Genomic DNA, 11812 nt, shown 5'->3' with positions numbered 1-11812 from the left:
TCATCATTATATGCTTATTCTTGAATATTATAAAATAGAGCAATTTTTTGTGTGTAAATTTTGTCATTGCTTGTTTTATTTTTTTTCATTTTTTTTCTAAAAGGGTTATACCATGCCACTAGTTCATTCTTCCCTAGATAAGTTCATTTTTTTGTTCTATTTTCTTAGTATTAGTATAATATAAGGGGAAGAACAAAGGCTAAAAGGGGAAGAATAAGACCGGGCCTTTTGATCTGCATCTGGTGGTGGACAATGGTAGAGACGATTTGACTGAATGCCCAAAAAAATAGGCGCCTATAATAACCCATTTCTCAAAAAAATCGGATAATAACCCACATAATATGGTATATACTCACTCAATTTTTATGCAATGTGTGCGATTCTTACCGCTGTGTAAAAGTTACACTACTATATGCTTGTTTTTACATATTATGAAACAATGCAATTCCTATGCTAATCATGTGCAATTTTCTGTCATTGTTTGCTTTATACGGTTTTACATTTCCTTTCTTCTTTTGTGCAATGCAAACCATCCCACTAAGCACGTCCAGCTGGAGCTAGCTAGCTCACGCACGGACGCAACCGGAGTTAGCTAGCTCAGAGCATCTCCAACAGCCGCGCTAAGCTAGCGCCGCGCCGCAAATTCATCGGTTTTAGCGCGCGCGCAACGCGGCGGGTCGCTCCAGCGGGCGCGCAATAACAGCGCGTGCGCTATACCGAGTTGGGCGCACTGTCGGAAACACCATCCCGTGCGGCGTATTTCGGGCGCCTGCTACAGCGCGCGGCACACTCGACCGCTCGCGCCGCACTCTCTTCTTTCCTCCTCCTACGCCCCGCGCGCGCAGGCGCCGGCGCTGCCCATGGACGCGCACACCGGCACCCTGCTCTCCCCGCTGTACAACCGCGACCCCCCCCCCCCCCCCCCCCCCCCGCCGCCGCCGCCGCCGGAAACCCTAGCGGAAGATGCCGTTGAAGATCTTGCGAACACCGTCGGAGCTTCACGTGATGCGATGCGTGATGAGGATAGGGAGGAAGATTCATCTTCGGAGGCGGAAGAATCGTCTTCGGAAGATGAGGACGAAGATGAGGAAGATGTTTGATGTGTCTTTCATTTATATGTCTTGAACTTTACTTTGCATTTTGAACTTGGTTGGATGAATTTGTGGGTATGAACTTGTGGGCATGACTTGGTTGGAAGATGTTTGACAAATTTCACATGTTCATTGCATTTTGATAATTGTTTCAAACCCATTTTGTAGCTAAGTCGCGCGCGCCGGGTGAGTCACGCGCGCTATATTTTTGTGCGCTGCTGGAGCGGCGCGCGCTGCATTATAGCGCGGCTGCTGGAGCCAGCGCTCGCGGCCGCGCTAAACCAGCCGAAGCGCGCGCGGCAAATAGGTTTTTTGCGTGCGGCGCATAGCGCGGCTGTTGGAGATGCTCTCACGCAGGGACGCGGCCAACCGGGCACGCACACACCACACCACATCACACGCTGCATGCAGAGAAAAAAAGTGACTGATCCAGATAGAAATTCAGTCGACTGACCTGTAGTCAGTCCCTATAAATGACGTCCACTGGTTGCTGTGAGGACACCACAAGGCCAGTCAAGCTAGGATCAGCTCAAGCTCCGCACCAAAGAAACCATGGCGACCAGCAGCTCAGTAGTAGTACTGGCCGTCCTGGCCACCGTCGCCGCGCTGGTCTCCCCGGCCATGTCCCTACCCGTCTTCACCGGCGACGTCGGCGTTTCTCCGGGCTTCCACGCCGCGTCGTGCCCGCAGCTCGACGGCATCGTGCGGTCGCCCGTGGTGGCGGCGCTGCAGCAGGAGGTGGCGGTGGCGGCGGGCCTGCTCCGGCTCTACTTCCACGACTCTTCCCGCAGGGCTGCGACGCCTCCATCCTCCTCAACACCACCTCCGCCCGCGAGACGGCGCTGCTCCCCAACCTCACCATCAGGTCGCGCGCCATGCAGCTCATCGAGTCCATCCGCGCCAGGGTGCATGCCACCTGCGGGTCCGTTGTGTCATGCGCCGACATCACCCTGCTCGCCACCCGCGACAGCATCATCGTGTCCGGCGGGCCCTGGTTCTCCGTGCCACAGGGCAACCTCGACAGCCTGGCCCCGGCGTCACAGAAGAATGTGTCCGACCTCACGTCGCCCACGATGGCAAGCATGGCCGCGCTGGTGGAGTCCTTCCGCACCCGGGGCCTCGGCGACGTGGCCGACCTCGTGGCGCTCTCCGGCGCGCACACCATCGGGCGGTCGCACTGCGACAGCTTCGCCGACCGGTACCGGCGCGCGGACGACACCTTCTCGCGGAAGCTGGCGGCCAACTGCAGGAAGCACCCGGACCGGCTGCAGAACCTGGACGTGGTCACCCCCGACCTGTTCGACAACGGGTACTACAAGGCGCTGCGGTTCAAGCAGGGCGTGCGCACCTCAGACATGGCGCTCGTCAAGAATAAGACCACGGCGGCCATCGTGAAGCGGTTCGCCCAGAGCAAGCACGCCTTCTTTGGGCAGTTCGCCAGGTCCATGGAGAAGCTCGCCAGGGCGCCCAAGCTGGCGGGCAACGTGGGCGAGATCCGGCGCTTCAGCTGCTTCAGGACCAACGCCCAGCGCGCCGACGCCCTGGACGCTGCCGATGAGGAGGAGGAGGGCTTCGCCGCATCCGCCTGATGGCTCGGTCGAGTAGGTGCGTACGGTCGTTGTCGGCAAGCAGGCTCTGCCCGTGCGTTGTGTTAGCGTGCATGCGCGGTACGGCCGTAGCCAACCGAGTTTGAGTTCTCGACTTGCTTCTATTTTCTGCGTGCATGGTTTTTTTTGAAAGAAAGGGGGCTGCCCCCCCTGCCCCATCCCCTTGTTAGAGTCTGAACCGAAATGGAGCTCTCCCGTTTGTTTGGATTTTGGGCCGTCGGATTGGGTGTCCAAACGAGTTCTGGTCGTTGGATCGTGAGATGGATCGATGTCGGCCGTTGGATCTCAGACGAAACGATACGGTCGTCGGATCGAGGCTGGGCATGCCACCGCCTGTAAATTTGGTGGCCCACCAAGGGCATTTTAGTCATTTCTTACATGGTCGTATAAAAGATGGGCTCACCTGTGGAGACTCAGCCGCTGCCTCCGCCCGCACTCGCGCCGCTCGAACCCTAGCCGCCATCCCCGTCGCCCCCCTCCCCCCGCATCTCCCCCCGCCGCCGGCGACCCCCTCCTCTCCCTCGACTCCAGCCCCGCTCCTCCTCTCCATCGACTCCAGCCCGCCGCTGCGGAGACGCGCACCGACCGCACTCGCTCTCTCTCCGACCCGAGCCGCTGCAACTCCTCTGCGCCTTCCTCCTCCAAACAAGATCGCCCGCAGCCCTCCCTTGTGGCCCTGTCGATCCAGTGGATAAGGAGACCCCTCACCTTGCCGTGAGAGAGATGGAGATGGAAGGAGAAAGTGGTTCTCCCTGCATTGCCGCAAGAAAGGCGCGCCGCGGAGATTGCGCCCCTCCCCTCCTCGCTCCGGCAGGCGGCAGCGCATGCCCGGCGAGACGGGCTGACAGTGGCGCAGTCAGCGATGCGGTTCACGGCGGGGGCCTCGTCGACGCGGTCGTGGCAGCCCATGCCGACGGCGGACACCACGGACCTGCGCTTCTGGCTGCGCTGGCGGGTGGCCGTGTGCACGCTCTGGGTGCTCTGCTGCGTCGCCGCCGCGGCCTACCTCATCTGGCGCCACGAGGGGCCGCGCGCGCACCGCCGCATCGGAGCCGCCAAGCAGGACGCGGCCGCGCAAGGGCGGCGACGGCCGGACGAGCTGCTGTACGACGACGAGGCGTGGCGGCCCTGCCTCCGGGACATCCACCCGGCCTGGCTGCTCGTCTACAGGCTCGTCTCCTTCGTCCTCTTCAGCCTCCTCATCGTCATCTCCGACGGCGGCAACATCTTCCTCTCCACATGCCTCATCGTCGACCACCCTGCTGGCAGCCTGGCACATTCTTCTGGGCCTCTTCCCCGGCGCTCGAGGTACAGCAGTGGCGGCACCGCTCCTCCTCACAGGTATGGCCGCATCTGCCTGTGCTCGGCAGAAGGAGGAGGCCGTGGTCATGGCGACATGCGGCACCCATTTGTCGAGGCGGAGGTGCAAGCGCGCAGGGAAGAGAAGAAGGCCTGAGGGCGGCAGCGCTCCGGCGACGGTCGTGGTCGAGTGGAACGGCGTGTGGGGGGTCGTGCGGCTTGCCGTTGCCTCACCCATGCGCCAGGCAAGCAAGCCCGTGGGAGAGTTTTTCTGAACGATAGCCCTCAGCTCGCCCCGACAAACTTTTCCGGTCAGCTTCACTCCCCTCTTTGCTTAGAATTGTTTTATTGCCATTCATATTCTAAATTGAATTCTGATGAGGTTTCTGTTTGTTAGATTAAATTCTAGCCAAGTCTAAACTGTAGCCAGAGGAAGGCAGGATTCTACTTGTTTGGTATAAAAAAGGGTTTTATACTTGTTTGATTAGATTCTAAGTTAGATTTTGGGTGGGCTTTAGATAAAGTCTGTTAGTTGTGAAAAGATGTTTGCTTGTGCTTCTATTGTTTGCACTCCGTTTTTCATAGAAGAAATAAAACATCTACTACAAGTCTGAACAATGATCTGCTGCAGATGTTCTGATCAGGGTGGAGGAGCATATAGGTGAGGTGAGCAGGAGTGATCTTGGGCATACAAGTGCAGACCTATTACAGTTCGATGCCCTGTCGCTGAATACCACACCTCCTACACTTCAATCATCTGATAGGTATATCATTTTTTGTTCTTCCTTGATTAGCCAAGATTGCAGTTTTGGATGTTTACACAGTTGCCTTCGTTGTTTCCTAGATTTTGTTGGATGCATTTGACCATCAAGAATCAGTATTGGCAGCAAAGGTAAGAGGCAAGAGTAAGAACATCTCCTCTACTGTACCTATTTGGTGGCTTACAGTGGTTTGTTCTCTGAATTTGTTTTGCAAGTCAGTACCAGAGGTTGCCGCGTGATTGCGCATGACATGTGGCAGTATCTATCATTCATTTATTGCTGCTTACAGAACCATCTTGTATGTTGCGTTGCTGCTATGGTAGCTGCTGTTTGTTTTCTCATTCAGTGACAAACTACACACAATGTTCAGACCGGCTAAATATGAATCTTTTTATTCAGTTATTGCAAATCAGTTCAGCAAGATCTTGTGCCTACGGGTTTATCCGGAGGTTTCCGACTTCATGCGTGTTGAGACTTGATTCAGCCTTATTTCTGTATCCAAAAGGTGCCTTCTGTGTTAATACTCTTCACCGTGCAGCATTTTTCTGACTTGATCATCCGATTTATTCAGCAAAACATGCCCGGTTCCGCTTGGGCTATCTAAAACCACCCCTCTGGTCTGAAACACATGTATATGTTCAAAGTGACACGGAGCTGATTGATGATAGCAACTATATCTGGACATACACATCTATGGAATTTCGAATGTTGCAGGTCAGTTGAATACATATTCCTAGCTGTCTTTCTTGTCTGTAATAAATATAAAATTTAGATGTTCGAAAGTAACATGAGGCGTGATATTCCAGGAAAATGTGATGCAGTCTTTTAAGCTACCACACTCAGTTCTATGTATTGGTGGAGTGGTAAAGATTGAGCTTCTTGGGAGGGTCCACAAGGACACGTTTGATGGTCTGTACTACATATTGTGAGCTTTTGAGCACTTGTAGAAACACATCTTTGCATCGTTTCAGCGAGAAAGTTGGTGGTCAATATAAGCTACTGTAATGGATCCTTTGTTATTGAACTTTTCTTTACATGCGGCCTTCTTTAGTGGTCTGTTCACCATGTCTTCCTGCTTATAAGCTGGCAGCAGAACAATTTATCGTGCTTAGCTTGCAAGGTGATGATGGCAACCGTGTGAATGACTTCTTATGACTCAGCAGCAAGACGATCAGCCACGACCTAGAGGTTGATAAATTTTGTCAAGGAACGTATAGCCCTTCGATTAGAAGGGGCCCGGGATGCGGAGGTGATTGACAATACTGAAGATGCATAGTGGATAGACTAATGTAAGTAGTCTCTAACTTGATTATAAGTTTCTTGGTTATTGCAGTGTAAGCATGTTCGAAATTTTATTATAGATGTATGATACAAGCTGGAAATTCTTTAGTGCTTGGTCGATCCACCCTTATATTTTTGAAACAACAATTTATCTGGCTCAAAGTATTTTGGCTCAGCAATTTCATGTATTAGATATATTTTTGTGCTTAGATTTTTTTTGACAATTCTAGAATTTGTAGCCTTGAGCTCAGATGAAATTTGTTCTATAGTCAACTTACGTTCATGGATGTAGCTGATAGGTCAATCAATTTTTAAACTGGTATTATTTTCGCAAGTTTAGGTTTGCACTTGGCTTTATCAGAATCAGAATATGCAGAACATGTGTTGGAGAAGTGCCTATTTAGAAGCTTCAGTGCTTTAACCATTTGTTTTTATGAAATAATATTCAGCCAGTTTAAAATTATTTTCATTATATATCCTGCAGATTAGTGGCTTATAGAAAACAAATGTCCCGAAAGTGTATAATTTCAATGTGTATGCCTCTCTCTGAATTGGCACGAGAAGATCGTTCTACATTGGAATCCAATCATCCATATAACTTTGAGAAGGTCAGCTTTGGTCCTTATTTGATTGTTCATTTCTTATTTTCCTCAGAATGGTATATGATATTTACTGTTTATCTCTGAAATAGAAATAATATGCTCGCAGGTCACTGTATGTCGTGTCTCTCTCTGACCGCCCCTCCTCCCATTGACTTCGCATCCTGGTCACCACCGTATCTCCTGCTGGCTCGCCCCTCGCCATCGTCTGGAGGGTTGTGTGTGCCGTTCTACATTGGAATCCATATAACTTTGTAAAGGTCAGCTTTGGTCCTTATTTGATTCTTCTTTTTTTTTTCCTTAGAATGCCATATGATATTTACTAACGAGAAATCATATGCTTGCAGGTCACCACCATGCCGCCTCTCTCTCTGACCGCACCTCCCATCGTCTTGGTTTGCTGGTTGCCGTTATGTCTCCCTTTGGTTCGCCCATCACCATCGCTCGAGGTGTTGTGTAGGCCGCCGCTCATGCCTCTACTCTGCAGTGACCAGTGAGGACCATGCCACTACTCATGTCTTATTTTACATTTACCAGGACCAGCAAGTCAAAGTTGAAAATCGACATCATTTGAACCTACTCCACGGAATTAGGGACTGAATTAGCAACATACCCTCTTATGGTGGTTAACAAAAATCTTGGCAGATTATTTCTATTCAAAACTGAACCTTTTTTAGTTGTTTGCTGCCAATTTGTTATCATTCCTTTTTTAGTTCTGCATGGTCTCTGCTCATGCTTTTTAGTTGCTGCTGCAGATTTTCATTTTGTTGAATGTGGGAGAATACCGGAAGGGATACATTTACGTTCTCATATTATTAGAATATATACTGCTCCATATCTTTTTGGATATGTACTTTTGTTAGCTATGTGAGCTATGGCTGTCCTGTTATATGTACTTCTTGTTGGGCAGTAGCACTACTCATCTGCACGCACACTGTTTATTTAGATACAAGACAGAATGGTTGTAGTCTTGGTTGATACCTGATCAAACTCACCTGTTTAGCTTTACAAAAAATATTCAGTTCCTTACCAATTATCATTTGTTGTCAATATAAAAAATGTTTGTTGGTAAGAGAAAAATCTTCCAACTGATGTTTGGGGAGTGATGTGCATGGTCTTTTACTTTCATATAGCAAGGTTCTACTTTTACTTACATTTGTCTTGCTATGTAACACCAGATGCTTAAAGCGCATTTTTTTATAGCTAAAGAGTGGTGAGGATTCATCACCCCACTTCACTCAAGTTGCTTCAGCATCTGCCATCATCTTTTGTTGTTTATACTTTTGTAGAAATATATAGGTTTCTCAACAAAAAACTGATGGATTCAAAAGATACATCAAAGATTTCAACTAGACCCTTATTTGTTATTTAGTTTTGTGTTTAACAACTTGACTACCTATCATCAATCTCATGCGACAACTAAATATGAACTTAATTACCTCTAGATATGCGAATGTAATGTTTATATCTTATCTATGTGTATAAATGCACAATTAGTTTCTCAGGTGTACATTACTTTACCTTATCGACCTTCAAAAAGGTTATTCATACCATGTCCTAAACTTGCACCCATTCTTCATGATCCTATAATGGTTTAGATTGTTGTGGCTTTCAAGCAACTATATATTTGTATCATTCTTTCTATCTATTATTTGCATCCATATTCTAGAGTCATCTAATAAGCTTCTTCTGTTATTTATTCAGCTTCAATTAGTTGTGTTTCTGAGAGGGAAAAAATCTTATGTTGCTTTTCTATCCATCGCATCGAGGCCCGAGAATGCCCCTCTCCGGCTCTAAGCTCTGTTCGCCGATGGTGAGTCGCAGCTGGGAATCCTCCTCTCTGCTCCTTGCCCCCCGCCAAGAGCCTCGATTGCATCTGGACCCCGAGCTCTCCGTGCTCGCATCGCCTCTGTGTGAATCGTCGCATCGTCAGGGGGAGAGGAAGCTGGCACTGCTTATCCCCAAGGAGTGTGCCATCGACGGTAGGAGGCCAGGCGGGGCGACGGGAGGAGTCCAAGCAAATTGACAGGAGGAGGCCAGGCAGAGCACGTCATCGCCACCGGCTGGCGCATCGATGGGACTCCGACATGCTTAGGGGGCTCGACCAAGTCGGAGGCCAGGCGGTGTGCGTGGTCGTGGAGCGCCAGCCGCAGGCGCTTGATATGGTTCTCCCCTTGTCACGCCTCCTTTCGCTGCAGGTGCTTGCTGATAGCTCCTCCTCCTCCATTGTCGGGAGGGGCATGGCTGCAGTTCTGCAGTTCTACTATAGGTCCTCTCTCTCTCTCTCTCTCTCTCTCTCTCACCACTGATCCACCCATCATCGTGGATTTGCAGGAGACAACCTGTTGTGTTGGGCTCGGACGGTGCTGGCCGTTAGCTTGCCTTGCAAGAGGATGCTCCCCTGCTCTGAGTCCTAGGTACACCAATGATCAAAAGAACACCTGAATGTGGATACTGTTGTTTTGAAGCAAATTTCACCATTAAATTTGACATTACTATCATTTTTAATCAGCAAGGCACTCTGTGCATTGGGGGAAAATGAGGAAGCTTTGGTTGCTTGGGAGAGTATTAATAATGTCCATGTTGTTTGACAATCGATGATGAACTTTATTAGAAAGATTACACAGTGCATTGATGAGAAAACTATTGTTGTCTCAAACTGGTAATATTGATTTGTTCTCTTGAATGATGTAAAGTTAACGGATTGCCATGCCAAGCATCAGTTTCATTTACAATAGGTTCATATGCATGTATATATTTATGTATTTCCTTTTTATCGAATTTTTAGTGATGCTTATTGCAGTATTACAAACTGAATGTTACCTTCTGATTTGATTTATTCAGGGTGGACAAGCTCAACGCTTCTTCTGCAGGCTACCCTGACAATGATTGTAAGGCTATAGCTACTTATACTTGTGTATGTATAAACTGGCATGATATGTGTGTGATCAGAGGACGGATTTAGGTTAATGCTACATTTTCTATTCATAATCAGTAGACAGGAAAACATGTAGAACAAATCTTCCATACCCTCAGTAAGCTATTCATAATCATAATGAGTAGAATATATAATTGTATAAGGTTATTTAGAAAGATAAGTATGATTATGCAGCTTCTTAAGTATTCTGGTACAGTTTCATGAGCATTTGTTCTTGCTGATGCCGACCCTCGGTGGGATATTTTTGTCATCTAAACATCTAATATTTGTATGTGGTTATGTGCACTTCATAGGAAGGCTCACCGATCCCCATTTTTGTTTCAAGTCTACGTGATGTCCGTAATTATTGAGAAGACAATTGGTCGGATTGCTTTTGGAAGAGGCGGCAGAAAGAATAGAAACCATGATGCCTATGTTGATTCAAAGTATAATTATTAAGCAAACCATTACTGTTCTTAGTGCTTAGTTCCTCCTATTGTGTGATATATTTCCATGTAATCCATGGTTTATATTTCCTTCAATTTGTGGAATATATATTGTGTAACCAATAGTGGATTGGGTCGGTGCTGCCATCATGCTTTGCTATTTCGTGTAACAACCTGAATCCAACCTGAATCGAATATGAATCGTGTTCTACCAAGTTGGATATAAAGCCAGTGCATTGTAAATGAGTTATTGTGTGATGTGATTCTTCTTTGCTTTTGGTATAATGTTCTAAACTTACGCACTTTTCCTTCATTATGGCAACCTATCGAATTTGAAGTGTAACCTATAGTGTTCGATGGTCACCAGGTTGGATATGACCGCACCCGGCAGGGGTGCGGGGTGCGGCAAGCCGCACTTTCCATCTAGTCTTTATGGAATGAAGCAGACCACAGCCAGTCACAGGAATACAGAGTCTAATTTGAAAACGAAAATGACCTGACTACTACAAAGCATCAACCTCTCACAGGAAAGTATCCTACGACCAAAATAACAGTTTAAGCTTAATGGCAGCGAAGCCACATAACCAGACCAAAATTACAGATGCCCAACAGAGGAAAGGAAAGGAAGCGAAACAATCCCATCCATCGCCCCGATCGTCAGTTGGCCTCCTCTAGTCTCATTTCCAAGCGATCCGGAAGAGTTCCCCACGGCGCTTGTCCAGCAGCAGTAAGCATTGCTTCAGAAGCTTCGCCTGTCCATCATCGCAGAGAACCATCCACTGGTGTAAAAAGCAGCTTAGTTTTGCAAGAATGCATTTCACATTTTTCCACTTGCGCCCCTGAAAACAAAATTCATTCCTTAGTCTCCACACGCTCCACAAGGTAGTAGTTGTTACCATATTTAAAACAGCCTTTTCTTTACGCCTATGCCAAAAGGACACAATGTTTGTAAAGCAGGATATATCAACATTAAACATTTCTGTCACAACATTCCACACTTGCTGGGCCACCACACAATCAAACAACAAGTGTTGAACAGTTTCAGGTTCTGCACAGAACAAGCATGAAGGATCTTCCACTTCCCTTCTCTTCGCAAGGTTATCTCTAGTTAGTATCTTGTTATGAACACACAACCACAAGAATACATGAATATTCTGTGGACATAAAATTTTCCACATTTTGGGACTAATATTTGAAACCACCCCTCCAAAATTGATCTGTTTATAGCAAGATTTAACCGAAAAAACCTCACTTGGTTCTAAACCCCAAACTGGGGTATCTGTTTCCTCTCTCGGGGGATGTTGTTTGACCATATCAACGAGTTGATTCCAACGATTCAAGCCATCATGGTCAACGCACCTCCTGAATGTGAGTTTCAGTTCATTCCCATCCCAAACCTGGGCAACCGTGTTGTCAGCCTGATTACATATGCAAAACAGGTCCCAGAACTGCACCTTAAGGGAACAATCCCCTAACCAGACATCATGCCAAAAACTAATGACTTTCCAATTTCCCAATTTCCAGGTATAAAAGGTCTTGGCACTTGCCAACGCCCAAGTAATGCTCTTCCAGAAGGTAGAGCCTCCTTCACTTTTAGCCCAAAGGAGGTTAGGAGAATTAACACGATATTTGTGAAGCAGAAGCTTAGACCAATCCGAATCGGAGTTATTAAAAAATCTCTTCCCCCAAGAAGCTAATAAGGCCCTATTATATTCTTCAATATTTGGGACCCCCAAACCTCCAAACTCTTTCCTTCTAGTAACTAGTCCCCAATTGGCTAAGTGGTACTTGTGTTGATCTCCCAAATTACC

General features: G+C 47.8%; 1 protein-coding gene, 1 long non-coding RNA gene and 1 pseudogene across 5 annotated transcripts; all 3 read left to right on the top strand.

Annotated features, from left to right (window-relative positions):
- The first annotated feature begins 1643 nt into the window (after window positions 1-1643).
- Window positions 1644-2680, top strand: LOC123066188 (cationic peroxidase SPC4-like; annotated as a pseudogene).
- A 442-nt stretch (window positions 2681-3122) lies between these two features.
- On the top strand, window positions 3123-5438 carry LOC123071984 (uncharacterized). Its single transcript, XM_044495563.1, has 3 exons — window positions 3123-4308; window positions 4629-4761; window positions 4842-5438. The coding sequence occupies exon 1, from the start codon at window positions 3561-3563 to the stop codon at window positions 4152-4154; it is 594 nt and encodes a 197-aa protein (XP_044351498.1). The 5' UTR covers window positions 3123-3560; the 3' UTR covers window positions 4155-4308; window positions 4629-4761; window positions 4842-5438.
- Window positions 5439-5729: 291 nt separating this feature from the next.
- On the top strand, window positions 5730-10247 carry LOC123071985 (uncharacterized). Of its 4 annotated transcripts, none has more exons than XR_006434712.1 (10): window positions 5730-5759; window positions 5922-6047; window positions 6524-6647; window positions 6748-6898; window positions 6986-7131; window positions 8408-8836; window positions 8973-9055; window positions 9151-9300; window positions 9483-9529; window positions 9870-10247. It is a non-coding gene; the product is annotated as an uncharacterized lncRNA (long non-coding RNA). The 4 variants fall into 4 exon arrangements; XR_006434713.1 differs by having other exon boundaries at window positions 8343-8836; window positions 9155-9300; XR_006434710.1 differs by having other exon boundaries at window positions 8343-8836.
- The last annotated feature ends 1565 nt before the right edge of the window (window positions 10248-11812 follow it).

Source organism: Triticum aestivum, chromosome 3B (genome assembly GCF_018294505.1).
Source record: "Triticum aestivum cultivar Chinese Spring chromosome 3B, IWGSC CS RefSeq v2.1, whole genome shotgun sequence".
NCBI lineage: Eukaryota > Viridiplantae > Streptophyta > Magnoliopsida > Poales > Poaceae > Triticum > Triticum aestivum.
This window is presented reverse-complemented; position numbering and strand designations above follow the sequence as displayed.

Bases quoted from the DNA above. Each gene is read 5' to 3' on its own strand.
- LOC123071984 (XM_044495563.1), top strand. From the start codon at position 3,561: ATGCGGTTCACGGCGGGGGCCTCGTCGACGCGGTCGTGGCAGCCCATG.